The sequence below is a fragment of the Molothrus ater genome, chromosome 2, assembly GCF_012460135.2.
Source record: "Molothrus ater isolate BHLD 08-10-18 breed brown headed cowbird chromosome 2, BPBGC_Mater_1.1, whole genome shotgun sequence".
Taxonomy (NCBI): Eukaryota; Metazoa; Chordata; class Aves; order Passeriformes; family Icteridae; genus Molothrus; species Molothrus ater.
This window is the reverse complement of record NC_050479.2, coordinates 41,244,497-41,265,830: the sequence shown is the minus strand read 5'-3', so window position 1 is coordinate 41,265,830 and position 21,334 is coordinate 41,244,497. Positions and strand designations below refer to the sequence as shown.

The 21,334-nt window shown below is 40.4% G+C and overlaps 1 protein-coding gene across 1 annotated transcript in view; it reads left to right on the top strand.

The window, feature by feature from the left end:
- Positions 1–10,795: 10,795 nt before the first annotated feature.
- The window catches only part of HS6ST3 (heparan sulfate 6-O-sulfotransferase 3), a 278,074-nt gene continuing 267,535 nt past the window's right edge, over positions 10,796–21,334 (top strand). Inside the window, exon 1 of the mRNA XM_036385709.1 lies at positions 10,796–11,419. Coding sequence (XP_036241602.1) covers positions 10,887–11,419 — 533 coding nt within the window. The 5' untranslated portion in view covers positions 10,796–10,886. The remainder of the gene's footprint in view (positions 11,420–21,334) is intronic.

The window sequence follows — 21,334 nt, the reverse complement described above, 5'->3', positions numbered from 1 at the left end:
AGCGGTGACATGGAATTACACCTGTCTTTTATGGTGCTGTGACTCTTGACTGGACAAGGTGATGAGCAGCCTGAGGTGACTTTGAAGCTGGTCCTGTTTTATCCACGAGTAGAAGAAGCTGGCCTTCAGTGCCCTCATCCAGCCTAAACTATGTGGTGCAATTTGGTGTGCTACTTATACAGCACTTGCTTAGCATTGGTAGCTAAAGTTGCTGAAGTTGTAGGTTGCAAGCTGTGAAATTTCACCAAAATATTTTGAACACATGTTATGGTCAAGTAAAAGAAGGCCCCAGAGCCAGTTCAAGTCAGAAGATATGAAATAGCAATCATCATCAGAAGCTGCAGCCTTAGAGAGAAGAAGAGAAATGGCCCATGTGGAAACCGTGAAGGGACCCAAGGAAGGACGGGAAGACCCCAGTCAGAATCACTGAATCATTGAATGATTGAAGTTGGAAGAGACCTCTGCAGATCATGTAGTCTCAACCCCTGATATAGCAGGTTCACCTAGAGCAGATGCACAGGATCATGTCCAGGCAGATTTTGAGTATCTCCATAACCTCTCTGGGCAGCCAGCGTCAATGCTCTGTCACCCCCACAGTAAAGAAGCTTTTCCTCATGTTTGGATGGATCTCCCTGTGCTTCATGTTGAGCCCCAAGTTTCATCATGAGCTTAGTATTACTACTGGTCCAATCAGTTGCATGAGGGGTGGGAAACTTGTAAGGGTATAATTGCCCAGTGATTTCTTTCTTTGGGGTCCTTTTTGGGGGGCACCCAGCTTAAGCTGTAGCACTATTTATGAAAAGGACTTCATAGGAGAGTCTCTTGTTGGCTTATTGATCTAGTGAAAGCCTTATCAAACACTGATACGGTGGCTAGCATGTGTAATACTTGTAACAACTGTTCTGTGACTCTTAAGTGTAATTTACTTTAATTAAACAATTGTGTAGCTAAAGTGAAACAGAACAAGCCGGCTGCTTTATTGTGTGAAATATGATGGATTTGTTTCCAGTGGAACAAATTTCATTGCTGCTTTTCTGGTTTTGCTGTGTTCCTTCTATTGGTCTGTCTTTTTGTTAATGTTAGAGACAGACCAGTAGATGAGTTTCTTGTCTCTCAGGGGTCATTTCAGCTCACTTCCCAAAGTGAAAAAGAATACTTACAGACAAGTAATCTAAAGCTATTTTTTCCAGTAATTTATGCTAAATATCTTTGGAGGGAAGATAGAAATATTACTTTTGAATGATGCAAATTAATATTTTATGTACTTTTCAGTTAATCTGAGTATATAAAATTTTCCGGTTTTATGATTTACACGCAAAGATAATTGCAATCCATTTTGTGAAGGCAGCTTTAAAAATCAAATGTAAAAAACACTTATATGTAAATGAAAGAGGAGCAAAAAGTGCAGCCACAAGCTATTACAAATATAATGAAAGTGAATTTATTGCTCAAGATTTTTATGACCTTCTGTTTTTAAACCATTAAGAGGGTCCTTCAAGTTTAATCCAAACTGGAGAAGACACATTCCCATGCACATATATATGATTTTCCAGGCAAATTTATACTAACGGAACACTGTGAGAATTAAGGCTCCCAGAAGGAAAATAAAAATTATGATTCCCATATCTCTGAAGTCAGCATGCTGTGTCCATCAATAAATTATAAAACATGTGCTTTAAAATGTTCATAAACCATGGAAAAGTAAGGAATTACAGTTTTTTTTAGCACTGGAACATACACATATAAATTAAATTCCAGATTTGTAGTAGCTTAATATATTTCTTTTTCTGGCCCTAGCCAGTCAAAAATCCAAGGAAGTGTAGTCCCAGAAAAAAAAAAAAAGGAGTCACTGAACACTTAAATGAAAAGTTGTGGTTTATGTCTATATACAAGGTGATTAAAATATGCATATTCCTGGAGCTTTGCACCTGTGTATTGAAGTGATTGCACATAATTAGCAATGTGATTATCGAATATGTTTTCGCATGCCGCATATAATTAGACTTACAGAAACACACTACATTTAGAATATTTTAATGTAGATAAACTTTGAGGGCAAAAATGAAGTGTTGTTAAGGAAAAGTAAATTGTTTAACCCCTGATGTGCCAGCTGCTGCTACCTCCATCTCCTGTGTCCTTCTGCTGGGAAGAGCAGTGGGATGAGCTTTTCCCCCATCTCTAGCACTGCAGCTCCAAATTATGGGACACTGATGACACAGAAAGCAAGAAAAAAAGAAGGAAACAGGATTAGTGCTGGATGAATGCTATCTTGATGCATCCTCTTTTGAATAACTTTGTCTCAAAGTAACAAAATTATCATTATAAATTAAATAAAATGGTCACAATTCTATGTGATTACCATATGGTAATCACACAGAATTAATACCTCAAACAAAGGGTAAATTATGTTTGTCTATTAAATTGTAATAGAAATAGGTTTCTGTCTCTAAAACATGGCTTTATTTTGGTTTCCTGTTATCCTTTTATCCTGATTTCCTACATTAAATAAATTTAAATCAGAAGTACACTGCTTGTAGTGGTTAATCACATTTGATACACTGCTGTTCATACTATAATTTTGATAACTGGCAGTTGTCAACAAGAATTTACTATAGTATATTAGGTTGATAAACTTGGGCCTTCTGAAAGGATTAAGGTGAAATGATAAGTCTACTCTGTGATACTAAAGAATGAAAAGTGAGATCCTGCCTGCTGGAGGCCCTAGCTTTTTTTTTTCAAAAGAATATTTCTAAGAATCTTTTTTTTCAAAAGAAAGTGTAAGCTCCTATTTTCCCCTGCAGTTTAGCTATAAATTTGGGGTTCCCAACCTCTTTATTAAAGGACTGCAATTATAAAATGTCTGGACAACTTGCATCCTACTATTTCTTAGCAGTTGAGAGAAATTATGATAATTGTGCTAAAAACATCTCTATTTAAATAAAATACATTGATAGCATGTGACTTTTTATGTTATAAGTCTCAATTCAATTATTTTAATGCTTGTAAATTCTCAGTTATGCTTGCTCAAAACCATGGAAGAGGGTCCAGGGTTGCTAATTATTTTACAGATCAGATTCTGGTATTTCACTCACCATCAATGGTCTGCAAGCCACAGTGTGACTACAGTGCTGTGACCATCTCTGTCTTCTCTTAGCAGTGCAATTCTTATTCTATTCCAGTTTTTCTTTTGCTACAAGATGACATGCAGTGTTGGTAGTTTGTAGGTACATGCTTCTCACTGAACCATTTCAATGTGAGGTGTCCTTAGATCCCTTGGTCAAACAAGCTGCTTTGACCAATCTGTATTTTGATTGCCTTTTTCTGACAGCTGAAGAATTATTCCCTTATTTTTTGCCAATTCTTAATCTGAACACTCCAGCAATCTTCACCTCAACTCTCCCTCTGAGTTTACAGTTTATTAATCTGAAACCTGTCACAGTGTTGAACAATTTTTCTTTCCTCTCATATTTCTTACGTAGTCACTGGTCTGTTACAAATGGACTGCAAGGCCAACAGATAGTTCTGCTGTGGCTTAGGAGAGCTACTTTAGTCTTGACATTTGCTACCCCAGATTGCCATTATAGGTTAAAATTCCTGGCTCTCATGGTAATTACAGTTCCCAACATACTTTAATCCAAGAACATAAGATAAATTAGTGCCAGAGATGGATGTCTCAAACTGAGACTTCAAACTGAGTATGAATTTCTAACCTCTCACCTACAGTGCTAGTGACTTTTCTGTGCTGTGACTGTTATAGGTTGGCCAGATTTGAGGTAATAGGAGTAATTCTGCTGCAGCTTCAGCTGTGAAATAACTTAGATCCCTTCAGCATTAAACCTGAATTCCTCTCGCCTTTTCCAGAAGTCCAACTGAACTTTTTACTGATGATGGGACCAGTATTTCACTGATCTGGGCGGGATAATTTAAAGCATAAATATTACCATTCCTATATATTATGAATACACGAAAAGAAAATATTAAATCTTTGTATGGACATAAGTTAGGGAAGAACCACTGATTACATGCCTTTAGGTGCTTATAGAATGATAGTTAAATAAGAAAGAACTAAGAAAAATCCCTGAAGAGGAGGACTGAATTGTTCTAAAAATTCTCATAACAGCATATTAAAAAGTGCAGTTCTTGAATTTAGACTTCAAAGGGTGCAGGTTGGCTTTCTGAAAAGAATCCAAGAAAGGTCTTGTATGAAATAGCAGCAACCCAGAAAGTGATAGCAGTTCTCAGCTTGCTGTTTTTCACTAAGGAGTTGGAGGTCAGTTATAAAAGAAAGGTTCAGACTTGCAGACAGCTGTGAAAGCCAGATAGGGGTGCTAGAATTTGAGCTTGATCTACCATTTGCCATGCTTTTTCTTCAGTTTTCACCTGTATCCCACAGAGATCAGATGAAGGACTCAGAGATCATGTACTACAGAAATCTTTTTTTTTTCCATCTTGGAGAGGGAGAGGTCTTGGAAGATTTTTTGTTGTTTCTGTTGGGGCTTTTTGGTTTGCTTTTTGGTTTTGGTTTTTGTGTTTTGGTTTTGTTTTGTTTTTTTTGGTTTGTTTTTTTTTTTGTATTTTTAATTTTTACATTACACTCCAAAGACTGAAAAGATAAAAAAATAAAAAAAGGAGATAGGAAAGGTCTAGTGGGTAATTTCTAATATTATTTCAGATTTTTTTCTCTGAAGACACTAAAGTTTCTAGACTACATATGGAGTTGTGATGGAGATTTGGATCAAGATAGGCTATGTCTGTCAATGGCATATCTAGAAGTCTCTTTTGAAGGAAAAGAGAAGAAATGGCTTTCATAACTTTGAAAACCGCAGTAATTTCAGTTCTAAGCACAAGCAGAGGTGCTCAAGATAAACTGATAGTTGGACAAGTGACGTTTGATGGGCCCTTGCAGTTTAAGAGCACCTGAAAGGAAGCAAAAGGCTTTTGTGTGATGGTAGGAGTAAGAGAATGCTTCTGTGACGCTTATCACCAGGTGGCAGTATTACACAGTCTTGCAATTCCTATACAGTACGGTATGAGCTGTTCGGGGGTCCTGGTGGGAACGTTGATAGGGATATTTGTGAGTTTTTGTAAGGCAGGAGAAGCATGCACCAATTTCAGAAAAGCTGTATCTCTGTGTATTGACCTCCCTGATCAGAGAGGAAGCTGCAATATGAATATGAACCAACTGCTTGGTTGTTGACTGCTTAGACACTCTGATCTTTAAACAAGGGAGTTTATTACATGCTGCTAGACTGTTCTTTACTAGGAAAACCAAAACACCATATGAAAATGCAGTAGCAATATCTTCTACATGGTTATCAATGTGACTGAAGCATCTCCATTTGGACCCAAATGTGGAAAAATAAGTGTGGATGTGGTGCAGGTTCCTTTTATCTGTAATAAGTACCCACAAGGTTCTCAGCACTCTAGAGATTGCATCATAAATATTGCAGGATTCAGAAGGTTGAGGGCTGGAAGGAATGTGTGTGAGTACGCTTAAGTTTTTCTATGCTCAGGGCAGAAACGAGGCAACAATTTCCTGTGTTCTGTGAAATGCTTTCCTCATGTTCTCTCCATGTTGCAGATAGCATACATAAGCACCCTATGTTTAGGGTTTGGGATTACAAACAAACGACCCTGCATGTCTGTTTTCTCCCTTTGGCTGCTTGTCATTTGATATTACATCTTTCAATAATGGGAGTATTTCTCACTTCACTCAAAGTATCTTCCCACTCCCTGACTCTATCTGGCCACATCATGAAGACACCCTCATCTTTTGAATGGCCACAGCAGCCAGAGGCCCTTTGGCTAATTTGCTTAGCATCATCCTTATTTTAGTTGGGATTATAGCTGAATACCAGCAGGGCTCCCTAAGTGCCTCCCCAGTGTCTGGGCAGTGGACTCCAGTAAACCCATATGCAGCCTTGCACGCCAGAGATTTTCTTTGCTAGTTAACACACTGCAACTTCAAGCTGAGTTTTGTAAGTGTAACTCGGTTACACCACAGTACAAACTGCAAGAGGGTGAACACAATTTTTTCTGGCTCAAATTGAAACCTGCAAATGCTCAGCAGTGTTGCCTCCATTAGTAAATTAAACATGTTCAGAAACTGTCTTGGGTACTGACACCAAATAGCATGACATGGTCTGACCTTCACTGAAGCTACAATCTTTGTCACTGAGTGCTGCTTGGAAATGCTTTCTGGAAGGGTTGACTTCCAAATTCTATCCAAGAGCTGTTTGAGAGAGTGCTGTTTGGCACATGCCCAATCATGGTTAGAACATTTGGTCATTCTTTATTCTATTTAGATATCCCCATTGCCAAGCCCAGGAGTGAAAGAACCAAAGATGACCAAGTTTACCTGGTAGAAAGGGAATCTGCCTTTACATATCTTAGTTTGGCATTGTCTAAAAAATGTAGCTCAAAGTTTTCAGATATGTTCCTTTATTGGGAGACTACCTTCACAACCATTGTAACCTAAATAAAGGTAATGAAAGGTACTGTATTAGTTCTATGAGGAGTTATATGGTTGTAAATAAGCAAATAAAGAAAAACACTAGAATGTTGCAAGCAATTTATGATGTTCCAGTTGTCCAAGGTCAGCATCTTATAGATGTGGGATTATGACTACTAATAATATAAGCATAATAGCTGCAGTATAGCAATATAGGATAATAAAGCATAATATAGCTGATCCTTTCTCTTGTAAGGAAAACATGCAGCAATTTGTTGTAAGGAATGACTTGCAGAAGCTCCTGCACGTGGACTGGCATAAATGAGACATTGGCTGAAAACACTGTTTCTGGAGTGGTTGCATTCTGATAAAGGAAATTAAAGGTGGTCATAGCTGGAATAAAATTATTACATCCAGAAAAAGAATGGGAAGCAGGAGAAGTGTAAAGTAACAAGCCTTATGCTGAATTACAACTTTATGAGAAGAAGGACTGCTGGCAGCATGATGCCTAAATTCTTTTACAAGGAAGAATAAGGCACTCCATGTGCCATTGAAATGAAGGTTTGATAAGTGCACTTATTAGAATTTAATCTAATCCCTTTAATAAGGGAGGTTTACACTTTAAACACCAAAACAAATTAATCCCAGACTAAAATTACTGAAGTTAGCATTCACTTATTAGCAATTTCTGTCCTCATGACAAGGGAAACACCTGGGACTTGCTGCATGACAAAAAATTGGTTTATTGGAAGTCTCAACTGGCTACAAGTATTGAAACAGCTCAGGTCAAGCAGAGATAAATAATTTAAAGAAACCAGTATGAGGTAGGTGTCACTTTAATTTTATATTACCAGATCTATTAGATGTTAACCTTGTCAGACGTGTAATTGCTAAATGAAATCATGTTTTTGTACCTTTGCTTCATAAAATATCACTTGCTTACTCATGCATTTTGTACAAACCTTGATGTTGGCACTGACACAGTTTCACATGCCCATTGCTTCTGACTAGCAAGTACTGTATTGTTCTTTAAAATATATTCTAAGTATGCCAATTTTTATTTTTAGCAACTTGGAAAATGTGTTGAGCGTTACCTGGGAATTGGCAAGGACAAGACACATACTATGTTGGAATTCTGAAATATTTTTCTGTGCAACACTTTTACATATTAGCTTGTTTCTGGTAGAAATGAGTGTAGATTTGGCATGCAAATTTTAACAGGTAAAGATATTCTGCCTAAAATTGTCACAAAGAACAGGTCATTCCAGTATTATTTTATTTGAATGCTTGGTGGGTGAACTCTGAGATATCTGCTGTCAGCATAGGATTTTAGAGAATTATGAAAAAAAAATAAGAGAATCCTAAGTCTTACATGTAAGTGTTTTATTGTGAAATCCACAAAAACTACATTGATTTTGTAAGATTATCTCAAAATTAGCTTTTAACTGACTTTGGATTTTCCTTATAGTTAAAGTCTCATTGGAGATTTATAGATCAGTTATGTTTGAAGGGGAAAATGCTGTGATTGAGCAGTGTTGGCAACTTTTAGGGCTTCATTTTGAACCCAGGCATGATCCCATTAAATCAATGGGAACACTACTGTGTTCAAAATGACCCTTTTCATTGCTTCATTGATGCTAAAGAGTTACAGCCACGGACTTGCAAAGAAGCTAAATGATTTTATTAGAACTTAATCCCACAGGGATTTGCACAGAAACGTGGGCCTCTATAAAGAGAACATAAAATATTACCAAATGAAAGCTCTATGTTGTTGGTTGTGCCATGGTTTGTGACTTTACATAAAGTGTGGTCCACAGACCATCATTAAGAGCATTCAAATTCATAAGTAAAAGCCTGCCTTTGAAAGCTGCATAAATACATTAATTCATTTACTGCAAGTAACTTCTAGTTTCAGAAAAAGGAGAATCTTTTAAAAGTCAAGTTTTTCAGATAAACATAATTATAAGTATTTTTACTTCTCTTGTATATCTGTTCCATTAATTTTTTACCAGTTTTCATGAATCAGTAACTGTCTTGAGTAAGTTTAAATAAATAAGAATTTAAAATTCTAGTGAAATTGAGGGTTTCTGTTTAGCAACTTTAGTTTTGAGCTCCTTTTCATGGAGATGAAGGTGAAGTGTTAACCTGGTATTTAATGAGTAAATCTTAAATTATCATAATTCTGCATCATGTTAAAAGCATCAGAAGAGATACTTGAGTCTAAGTCCCTTAGCATCACTTCTATTTCAAATGAATTTAGCCATATTTCTTGTTAAGTAGTGGATAGGCTGAGATGATAACAAAATGCTTCTGTATCTTACACATTTAAACATTTAAATTTCTCTAGGACAGGCTTTGTATCACCTAGTAAAAGAAAGAGGTTAAAAGATGAACTCACTAAGTCCACACTTTGGAGGCACAGGGAGTCTGGAAGCAGGTGAGCACAGTGGTGGCCAAAGCAGAGGAGAGAGTCTGGTCTCCCTGGAGAGGTGGGTGCTCTGCTGCTCATGCTGCCAAATAATATGGTGATTTTTCAAGGTGAAAATGCTGTTTTCTACTTAATAAGAGTCAGTGAGTGCACATCTCTTGTCATTAGACGCCGAAGACTAAATAGGTTTATTTGATCAGACTCTGAATTCTTCTTCCAAAGGATGAAGGATGTCCAGTACCGTGGTGCATGGTGGTAGAAGGGTGAATTTCACCAAGTAACCCACGATGTTTTCCTTAAAAAATGTCACTGAAGGTAGAAGTGCATCATCTCTTCTCATGTTTTGGCAAGACCCAAAAATGTGCAACTGGCAGACTTTTACTGGTGTATTACCACTAAATGGGATGCTAGGAGTGTGCATGCGTGTGTGGTAGATGTTTGGAGGTGGGTGGTGTAGGCTGTTGTTCCTGTGGACACCTCTCAACATTTACAGTTTGAACTCCCTCTGTTCAGACCATTTTCTCTTAATTTTTATGATTTCTGGCAAGCTCTAATGGGAGCAGATACTCTACCCCCAAAATTCCTAGTACTCTTGGTTTCTATATAAAAACCTTCAGTTTAAAATACATTTGTCTATTTTTATAAGTTCTAAAGTTAAGTGGTCCCATGGGAAGGCACTGCTCTTCTGTTATCAGCCTTGCAGAGGTGAAGCTGCCTTTAGAGTTGAGCAAAAAAGTTGCTTTAGCACAGTCAGATATCTAATTAATCCCTCAGTAAATAAAAGCATTCTGTAATTAAATAAGCAAGATGTGCAATCAGTTCTAAGACAAAATGCTTTGCATATTAATATATTGTAATCCAGGAGCCATATGAGGCTTGGTTTTGGATATGAAGTGTTTGTAACAGACTTTTAACATTATGGGGAGCACACTTCAGGCAAAACAGTGCGGATTTTTTTTTTTTGGCAAAATACTGCTGAGTGTGATCTGCAGGCTAAAGATTTGAATGTCTATTAAAGAACAAAAAGGATAATTTTCAGTAGGGAAAACAACAGTTTCAGGATGTGGATTGTTGTAAATACACAAGAGGGATTGAAAAGTAACCTTTTGACATTTTAATGGAACAGCTGCGCTGCTGGGGAACCGATGTTATTGCCTCGGGGAGGTGAAACTGTTCTGCGAAGGGGGTTCATGGTTTGGGACCATGGTTTGGGACGGTTTGAAGACCGCAAGAACCAGCAGCACCGCGTACCAGCTACTCTACAATTAGTCAGTTAGTCTGTGGGGTGGTCGGCGCTGTCCGCCTCCGTGCATGAAGCACTTGGGGTTGTAATGACGGACGTGAGATCGCGAATGGTACCAAACCCCCATTTCCTAGGGAAAACTGATGGGAAATGAGGAATGTAGCGGAGCCCCGCTCACCTGGCTGCTCCCCGGCCCCTCCCATTGGCTGCCCGACGCCCCGCCCCGCCCTCTGATTGGCTGCTGCCGCCTCCCGCCCCCGCCCCGCGCGCGGCAGGTCCCGGTCCGGTACCTGGAGGGGAGCGCGGGGCCGCTCCCCCCGCCCCCGCCGGGCCGCCGCGCGCTCCCATTGGCGGCAGGGCCGGCGTGCTGGGCCCGCCCATTGGCTGGCTGGGCGGCCGGCTCGGCCGCGATTGGCCGGCGGGCGGGGGCGGGGCGCGCCCCGCCGGGAGCCGGGCGCTGTGTTTGGGCTGGAGTTGCGGCGGAGCGGGATCGGGAGCGGAGCTGTGCGGCCGCCGCCGGGCAGCGCGTGCTGGGCACGGCGCTCGGCGCCCAGCCGCGGGCAGGGGCGCGGGATGGCCGCCTCGGGCGGGGTGCGGCGCGGCGCGCTGGGCTGAGCGGAGCGAGCCGCGGTCGCCCGCCTGCCAGGACCATGCCGTCGGGGAGGGAGCCGTGCGCCCCTCGGCTGCGGGATCCGAGCGGGGCGGCCGCCCCGGCAGCGGCCGGCAGCGCCTGATCCCGCGCCGCGCTGCCCCCGCGCACCGCCATGGACGAGCGCTTCAACAGGTGGCTGCTGCCGCCGCTGCTGGCGCTGCTCTTCCTGCTCATCGTCTACCAGTACGTGTCGCCCGCCTGTCCCGGCGCCGCCTGCCCCCGCCGCCCGCCGGCCTCCGCCGCCCGCCGCGGGGGGGGCCCGGAGGAGCGGGAGGAGGAGGAGGAGGCGGCGGCGATGCCGCGGCTGGCGGCCAAGTTCCCGTTCGCCCGAGGGGAGCTGTGCCGGCGGGTGCGGTTCGACATGCGGGGCCGCGACGTGATCGTCTTCCTCCACATCCAGAAGACGGGCGGCACCACCTTCGGGCGGCACCTGGTGCGCAACATCCACCTGGAGCAGCCCTGCTACTGCCGGGCCGGGCAGAAGAAGTGCGCCTGCCACCGCCCGGGCGGCGACAAGGACACCTGGCTCTTCTCCCGCTTCTCCACCGGCTGGAGCTGCGGGCTGCACGCCGACTGGACCGAGCTCACCAGCTGCGTGCCCGCCGCCATGGAGCGCCGCAGCTGCGCCGGTAACCGCACCCTCAGGTCAGTGCCTGCTTTCCAGATGCTCCAAACCAGATCCCGCCTTTCCCAGCTCCCTGGGAAGGTGCCGTGGCAGCAGGGCGAGAACTGTCCGCTGCCGTCCTCAATAGGAAACAAACGGCGGGGCAAGGCTGGCGTTCCGGGGGAGGGTGTGCTGTGGGCTTTCGCCTTCCCGGTGTGTTACCTGCGGTGCTTTCCCTGTGCCTCTAATGCGCGCTGATTCCGCGCGGCGCGGCCGCAGCTGCCTTTGGTGCGGCTTAGCGGAGAGAAACTCCGCTCCTGCTCCCGCGAGTTTCTCCTGTCTGTCCGTCCTCTCGAAACTTGTCTTTAACAAATCACTACGCTGTTCTGCAGCAAGCAGAGTGCCTCTGCAGAATCTGATGGATCGTTGCAGCTGCTGAATGTTGTACCTAGCGGAGTTGGCAGTATCCAACTGAGCCCTTAAACTCACTTTCACCCGTGTTTCGCACATAGGCAGGCTCTGCGCTTCCCGTGCCGTCCTAGCCGCTCGCTCTCCCTGCAAGCTCAAAGTCGGGAGAACACGTGTGGTCTCTGTACTGACAAAAATAGCACTATGAATGTCCCTTTGTGACCTGATGACAGTGGAAAAGGGAATTCTGTGTGCATGCTGCCTCTCTGCAAGTTATAGTGTGGTTTTGTTGGGTCTTGTGAAAGGTCTTGCCTGTTCTAAACATGGAATAATTGTCAGATGGGCGATCTCTCTTGATAAGAGATACCTCTGGGTGATCCAGTAAGTTTTGGTCTTTGTTCTGATTTATTCACCGTTCAGTCAGATTATTTAGGCTAGCATTAGAACCTGTCTCTATTTGATTGATTTTGGACATGTATTCAGGAATTATGAGCTCAATTCATGCTTAAAGTTTTGCACTTTAATAATTGTGACTTCAACTCTGGAAAATATGAAGGGAAATACAGGAAGAATACCTTTAAAAAAAGTTAAATAGTTTGGGAGCTACATTATGTTCTTTCATTTTAGTATCCATCTTGATTTTATGCATACATAAACTTTAAATTTTCAGTAGAATTACTTCCACATTGTGGTTTGTATCTTGTTACTTTACATGTATAGTCCGTGACATTCATGGGCACATTTTCACAGGGTTTATTCATCAGGACAATAGAGTTGATTATTGTTGTTGACCAATTTGAAGGTTATTTGATGTGAACATCAAAGGCCCTCCCATATGGCAAAGCTAGTTGCATTTGGAAAGACTCCTGTAAAGTCAGGATAATTTAAATTTATTGTGGATGGTTGTGGACTTTAGCTATACTTGCAGAATACTGTTAAGGTAATTCGTACAATTTTATGAAAAACATTTTAGCTGAATATGAAGTGTATGTATTTGCTGATGGAAGAGAAATGCTGGGAATGTCTTCAAGGACAAAATAACTTGGTGGTAGCTGTAGAGCTTTAAGGAATATTCAAGAAACCTGTAATGTAAAAGGGAGGGGAGGAGGAAGAGTAATACTTGTAAAATTGTCTGAAAATACATAGTCTGCCAGTGAAATCCACTTTTTCTCTCATGAAGAATATTAGTAGGTAAACGATTGAGTGCTAAATTCAGTTGCAAAGATTACAAATGGGAAATAAAATTGGAGTAGTGGCTTCAGTACTATTACAGAAAAACATTCTTGTATTAGATAAATTTAAAACTTCAAGTTGAACTACACAGCCAGTCATAGGACTGTGGTTCAGTGCATAGTCAGTAATTACTTTGACTGAAAGAAGAAGTGATACTTTGCTATTATAGGTGAACAGTGTTTTCTGATTTTTTTTTTTGTTACTGATTTTTTTTAAATTAGTGGATTGATTATTTGGCTAGTGCAAGATTGCACTTCTTGATTTGTCTTTACATAAATGAGGAAAGCACTGTGAATAATTTATTGCATCATTTTAATACTGGTTTATTCTTCTATTATAACTTGTGCTGGGAGACTCCTTTACATTTTCCCCTTTATTTTGTCATTATAACCATGTAGCTTGGCTTCTGCTTCTCAAGGAACTCTAAAAGGAATCAAATAACCCTAAAGTATGGATTATCTCTGCTGTGAATGTCTTTGCTGCTGGTGAAATTGGAATCAAGCCCAAACTACTTTGCTGTACTATTAGAAGCATGGATTTAAGTATTTTTTAATGTCTGAATGGAGAATTGAGGAGACTGAATACCTAAAATAGGCAAGAAACTAGCATACGTGTCTAATGTGAAGTGTACTGAATATTTTCAAGTCTTCCTTTAAAGCTCCTGAATGTATTTGAAGCAGTAGACTTCCCTGAGAAGCTCAACTTTTCTCTTCTGCCTTCCAGCTATGGTGTCAGAAAATTAGGCTAAGTTGCTTAAATATCTGACAATGGATTTTCTTTGTGGCCGGCAGGACAAACTTTTATGGATTTGCTACCAAGTTGTTTGATCTCCTCTGCCATGTATTTGATGCAGTGAAGATGTTTTGTGTGTTTCACATTTTTTTGTTTGTTTCTCCACTAGCAGGTGTTAATATAATCTATTCTTTCAGATCCCGGTATATGCAGTCTGTCTTCTACTACAGCAAAGGGAATAAAGTGTTTTTAGTGTATGATAGTGAAAATTTGTTTCTTAGAGTGCTAAAAATAGTGCAAGTTAGATTAAGTCCTACCTTTAAACACAGGTCTTCGGAAGATTTCATGAAGAAACTATGATTAGAATTCATGGGGAAAGGGGCTAGCTGGTAAGGAGTAGATAGTCATGGTAAAGGTCCTGGAAGACCTGTGAAGCACAACCTCTCCTCGGTTTTTTTTCTTTCATGGACAGTGTGTTTAATCACATTAGGGTTTTGAAAAGAATTTGGCTTAGTTTTTCCTCTTCCTAGTGTTGGAGTTTTGAAGTCTCAGGACCCCAGATGGAACATGGGGCAAAAACTGATGCTGTGCTCCAGAAATCTGAACTTCTTTAAGTCCAAGTGCCAGCATGGACTTTTACCTCTATGGGACTTAATGGTATGGTGTGCCTTGTCCCAGCTTCAATACGAAAAGTTGTTGGTTATTAATGTATTGGATGCTACTGTGAAGTTGTGGAACTTTCTCTTTTGTTAGAAAACAAAGTGACATTACTTTTCATTTGAATGACATTACTTTAAAAGACAACCAAACCAAGACAAAAACTGTAGGCTCTATTTCTTCAAATGTTTGCATATGTTTTCATTTTCAGGATGTGAGATTTTCTGCTAAAATACCTGTTTAAATGTCTACAGAGCCAGCCTATTAGTTTTTCATACTAATGTGTAGCTTTCACCTTTACAAAAGCTGCTATCTGGATAGTGCCTTTAATTTTTTTTTAATTCAAGAATTTATTTTTAAAGTAACAGTGTTTTCTGTGTTTGCATTGCCCTCTGAGGAAGCCATTGAAGTTGTTGGTGCTTGTGTTCAGCTCCACTCCCAGAATTTGGCTTTCCTTCAGAGGTGCCAAGAAGCTGAAACTGTAGAATCTTAGCCAGTACTGCCTGAGGAAAGAATGGGAAGAGAAATGGTGTGAGATGTCTAACCTGGTATGCCAGGGAAGAGTTGGTGTCAAGTCCGAGTGACATTAGGCTGTCTCTGCAGACAGTGGGGAGAAACAGAATAACACAGGCAGCCCTTTTAATGGTCTCAGACATGTCTGAATTGCCTTCTTGGAGGGCCAGTTCCTCCATTCACTGATAGCTAGGGAAAGACTAGAATTGTGAATTGGGACTCTGTGTCTAAAACTAGAAAAGTTCCACATCCAATATTGCAGAGACATTGTCCAAACTGATTATCTGCCTCTGTTAGGTTGCCAGGTAATCCTTGGGGTGTGAGGTGGGGCTTGCTTTGTCTCTCTGCTCGGTGGAGGAGGGGTTGAGAGAACCTGACAAGTCCTGATCAAGGCACTTTGTATCCCTTGCGGATGATGCCTGCAGTATAATGAATAATTATTCATTATTGTTTATTTGAAATTTGATTAAACTAGGAAGGCAATCTTTTAACTATACACTTGAAAGAACACTTTATTGTAAGTTTTGTCTAATTTTCTAATATGAAAACGTGAAATCACTCAACTTGTGTAAACCCCATAAGCTTTATTATTAATGCAGTTTAGTCTTCAAAACTATTGATTTTCATTAATTCACTTCCATTATACTCTCTATTTCCTTGTCCTTTTTAACTTGCATATGCTACATTTTTCTATGGAAGTGTAAATCAGCAGTAAACCCATGAGTCCTGAAATGGACAAAGCTGAATAGAAAATATTAGTAGAATTCCTTTTCCTTCTTTTGAATTCCTTTATTTGACTATTATGTTGTTTTTTAAGCTCTAGCTGTAATAGAACATAAGACAGACTCTGGTCTTTGCAGCTGTGGTAACAGATCATCACAAAAATGTACGAGTGTTAATTGAAAAATCGGACTATGCTGAAGATAGTGGAGAGAAGAGAATAAAAAGTCACAAATATTTAAACTGAAAAAAAGCACAAATTCTCTGTTGTACCTTAGTATCTTCTACTGAAATGAGCCAGTAAATTCTATATAGTTTTTAAAATAAATGTGAGAAACAACAAAGACTAAATAATTTCCTGTGGTCCTGCTACTGACTGCGGGTTTTTTACTTCCTTACCTGTCTCCAGTGTAATCTGCTCAAGGGTTTTATTGTCCTTAAAATTGAAAAGTGGTGTTGTCTTCCCCAAGTGCCTAGTGTGAATCTTGCTAACTTCAATTTTAAGCCCATTGCATCTCCTCTGTCTTTTGAGAACCTGAGAACAAATCAATCTCGTTTTCTCTGCAGTAGCCTTCTGGGTACTTTGGTTCTTAAGAAGCCTTCTTTCAACTTCCCTGCTTAATAGCAACCAAATCCAATTCACTTTGTCTTTATTGGAGGAACACAAAGAATGGCCTACTCTTTGGGTTTGTGTCAGTTGTTTCCTTGAAAAGTGGTGTTTCAGTGGGAATACTGTGTTTCGTTTCTTACATGTAGCACAAAATGGACCAGAAAAGATTACTTGGCTTATTCTGAAAGTTATGCTTGTGGTCGTACTTCACTGATATTTACCATTTTTCAGTTTCCTGACATTGACTGTCAGCTTGGGATTTAGACATTATTCATTTTATTATAGACTATTACTTATATTTTCCATTGTCTTTTTGTAGGAGCTTTGTGCTCATCCCCTGTGGATTTCATTCCCCTTCTGTCCATTTCTTTCATTTGCAAAATTGATTTAAGTTTTTTGTTCTTCCTAGCTTTTCATCATTGGCACGTTTAGTAAAAATGGTTTTATTTTCAGCATCCATGTTGTTGATACAAACATAGAATAGGATGAAATCCCTTTGTAATAAATCTTTTGTTTGATAACTCTCAGAATTGCTTTCCAGGGGGTTCTGCCCTTACCACATCATATTTTTTTTTCTGGACTCTGTTTTCTTTTTGGCTTATGGGAGTAATTGGAGTTGCTTAAAGTTGTCCTTTATTTATTTTTTTTGGTAAAGTATTTCCTTTCTTATGTTCCTATTTTAGGCCAGTTGCTGTATTTTAGAGGGAAATCAGGCTGTTTCGATCCAAATTGATTGAGATTGTAATTCTGTATTTTTCTTCTATTTGTTTACAGACAACTTGTCTAGAACTTGTGGCAACAACTAGCAGCTATCCTTAAGTACTTTTGCACTGTATGTGTCAGCTATGAGTTTTCTCCTGTCAGAATAGCAGACAAATGATTGATGTACCAGAACTTTTCTGCATCAAGGTTGTCACAACCCTGAAAAATCTTTCACCCAAGTCTTGTCTTCAGACTTTCAAAGATACTGCTATAAATCTCAGCAGGTTGCCTACAAAAAATGACTAGAACTCATGTTTACTGTTAATTGCCAGGAATGATAAAAGAGTGGTCAGCACTATTTCAGATTGGAACAGATAGTTCTTATTCATCTGTCATTGTAATTTATGGGTAACTGGAACAGAGTAAGTTTTGAGCCAGGAAGGTGCATGCTATGAAAATGATCAGCTGTACTGCAGTTCTAGTTGTCTGGAAGAGAATTTAGTGATTTATCCAAACAAATTTGCCTTTTTCTGGTGTTTCTTTCTGGAAAATAGGCTGTCTAATAAGGTTTTCTTTACAACGCAGGAGCTATTCTCTTTTTTGTGCAGGAGCCAGGCAGAGAAGTCCTGTGGGAGAAGAAAAGAGTGAAAGTGTCAGGATCATCCCCTAGGGCTGTACAGTGTTATAAGACATAGCCACTATTTGGACTTTCTCATGTTATGATACTTTTTAAATTTCTGTTAACCAGCTGCCTCATTTAGAATCCTCTTGAATAGGGTATTGCTTAAATTCTTACAGAGCATTGGGATATGTATTGGTTTCAGGCAGAATGGGAAAGGTTATTTTGTGAATGGGAAAAGTTGCTGTGTAATGCCATTACACGGATAGAGCTCAGATCTGTAGACCCAGCCAGTGGCAAAAATAGGAATAAAATTGTAAGCTTGCTTGTGGAGTTTTTTTTTGAGAACTCTTTGTGGAGAAGAAAAAAGTCTCTGCCAGCTCAGCTCTGGTGATCACAGGAGAAGCTGAATGGAAACTGTAAAGATCTGGTTGAACTGAATGATTTCTCCCTTCAGGTGTGTTGACAGTTTTCAATGTCCTAACTGCTAAGTAAGCAAGAGTAAAGCATCTTCTCCCAGGGTTTGCTGAACCCATGGCACTGAATTGAGCTTCTATATAATGTAAAGCCTCTGCTGCTGTTTGTGCAGAATGAGATCCAATGAGACCTAGGGGAAGCCTGTATTCTTTAATATTTTTAGTATTGCGTTTGACTTGCTGCCTGTTCTCTGGAAGTATTTATAACCCAAATTTCTATGATGTTGTAATGTTCCCAGTTGCTTCAGAAGGTAACTTTTAAGTCCCTTAAAAGCTCTATTATTGCTGAGCAAGGTTTTAAACACTGTGTAGGAGGCTAATTGCATGAATTAAGAGTCTCATGTGGACAGCCTCTAGATTACAGTTATTCAGCCCTGAAACAACTACTATTTTAAGGGGAAAACTTTAAGAGAAGTATTTTGGGATTTTGTTTGAGATGGCATGAATCTTCTTTCAGAGAAATTGCTAGAGTAGCAAAATCAGTAACTCTTGAAGTACTTATGGTCTGTTACATGATCAGTGCTTGAGATCTCAATATGTATTGACTGAAAAGGTGTAAGATGGGTTCTTGTAACGATAGGAGCTATTAGGATTTTGATTCTGCTGTGAAGCTTACACTTAGGTGGTCTTATGTGTACTTCTAAAAAGATCTGGAGTGTGGTCCACAGCTTAAAGTCATCTTAGAAAAAACAGTGTTTAAAATCAATGTCTTAACCCCCATTTTTTTCTTTATTAGTTGGTAATCTGTTAGAAAATGTTTGATGTAAATGTGGTACAGTTATATGTACTAATACACTTATATGTCAGTTGTGAAAGTGACAGGGTCATGGAGGGTTGACTGTGGCTCTGAGTGTTTAAAAACTCAATGGAAATAACAAACATACTGGCATAGGAGTGGATGAGCTTTGAATGCCATATGAAGAATAATGTTGGGATAGGAAAGCAATGAGCAGATGCAGCTTCAGTTTCCAGAGGATGGAACAAACCATGATATTCATAATTGACTTGAGAGTATATTTCCTGTTCTGTGAAGGAACTTGATGTTGATGAGAAGTCTTGCCACATGGTGCTCTTAGATACTGGAAGGAAATGGTCCCTTCAGGGGATGTGTGTGGAGGAGCTGACATCTCTGAGACCAGTTACTTTCTGCAAATAAATTAAATTGAAAGTGAGGTTAGTGAAATAAAGCGCTTCAAAAAGCACTAATGAAAAATACAGATTTTTCTTATTTCTCATCTAAATTCTAATGATCTCAATGTAAAGAACTTGCTGACTTGCAGATTTCCATTTGATTTGTAAGCTGGCTTTTGTTTAAATAGCAAATACATTTGTTTCTCAGTGTTTATGTATTTGCATACTTGAAAGTGTCTACTTGCAATTTACAATTTTTTACTTAAATTCCATGTATCTTTGCACACAGGCTCTCTCTGAGACTGTGGGAGAGGAGGAATAGCAACTGATGGTGTTTGCTTGAGGAACTTCTCCAAGGAAGAGAAGGAGGAAAAGCAGTGTAGGTAGGTATAAGCTGTGAGCCTCAAGTGAGAGTGAAGTCTGGAGAGAGCAGGGAGCAGAAATAACTCTGCAGTCTTGCAAGGTCAAGGAAGGATCAAAATTATTAAATTTGAAAGGTTTTTTTTTTCCAATACAAATGGTTTAGGGTTTAAAGCTCTCCATATGTTCCTTTTATACTTACTGGAAGAGAAAGATACAGAGGTAATGAAAAACTTCAAGTACTAGGTAGTTTGAGCTCCTGTTTTAGAGAAGTGTTGTAATAAAAGAGCCAAATAGTAAATTAAGCATCTTAGCTCCAGGAGTGTAAATCCCTAACAGCAGAGTTGTCAGGTGTTGTTTTCATCCTTTAACTAGACTTTAATTTTTAGTGATAGGAGTAGGACCATTATTTTCCAAGAAGTTCCCAACGTAAGTGGTGAATAACTTCTGTAACTGCAAAACCTTCGTTTTCATGCCAGAAACGCCTCTGTCATGCTAAAGCTGGGTCATTTCTTGTTGCTGACTTAACAAGGTTCAGATGAGAAGAGTAACTCAATGAAATATTTTATGTTGTTTTCTACTACACTTCATTTGGATTTATTATAGAATTATGTAGGAAGGGACTCTGGCAGTCATGTTGCTCAAACCCCTGTTTAAAATCAGTCTAATTAGAGCAGGTTGTTTTAGAACATGCCTGGAAATTTTGAGTAACTCCAGCAATGGTGGTGCCACAGGGTCTCTGAGCAGCTTCTTGCAGTGTTTGGCCACCCTCATGGGCAAAAGAGCTTTTCTCTTTATCTAGAAGAAATGTTTCCATTTTCCAAATTTTGTTGGTTTCTTTCTGTCTTACTGCTGTGTGCATCCAAAAAGAGTCAGGTGATGACTTTTCTATTTACACCCACATGAAAATTGAATAGAGTAATGAGATCTGTCTGGTTGCTGCCTTGTCCCCAGACAGAACAAGCCTCACTTGGTGACTCTTCATGTGTCCCAGCCCCTTCATAACCTTGGTAGCCCTCTGCTGGCAGTTCCCACTGTACCAAGCTCTGCCTTTTATTGGTGAGCTCAAAATCAGACACACCAATCCAGGTGCTGAAAGGTGGAGTGAGGGGAAGTGACTTACCCCAGCCTGCTTAGTTGCCAACAGAGCTTGATCCTTGGTTAGCCTGCTTCACTTCCCAAGGGTGCATTTTGGTGGCTGTTACTCCTGTCCACCAGGAGCCCCAGATCTGTTTCTGCAGAGCTGTGTCCACTGCATGCCCAGCCTGTCTTGTGTGTTACTTCACCACAGGAGTGAGTTTTTTCTTTACTTAGAATCATGGAATCATAAAATGGTTTGGGTTGGAAGGGATATCAAAGATCATCTGGCTCCAATCTGCCTGCCATGGTCAGGGACACCTTCCACTAGAGCAGGTTGTTCAAAGCCCTGTCCAACCTGGCCATGAACACTTTCAGAGATAGTCCACAGTTTCTCAGTCCTACCACACTTACAGTAAATCACTTACCATGGTTGCTCTTCATGAGTTTCCCATCAACACAGTTCTCTGACGTGGGATTATTCCTGAACCTGCTGACTGGTAGACTCTGATGTGATAGACTCTGTCTTACCATCCAGGTCATTAATAGAGTGTTTTAAACACCATAGGCATCACTACCAGTTCTTGAGTGACACCACAAGTTATCAGCCACCAGCTGGATTTTGTATAGTACCCCTGTCTCACCAGCATGCCTCAAATAACACAGTGGGAGACCATGGCAAAATCCTTGCTGATGTCAATGCAAACAATATCCCCTG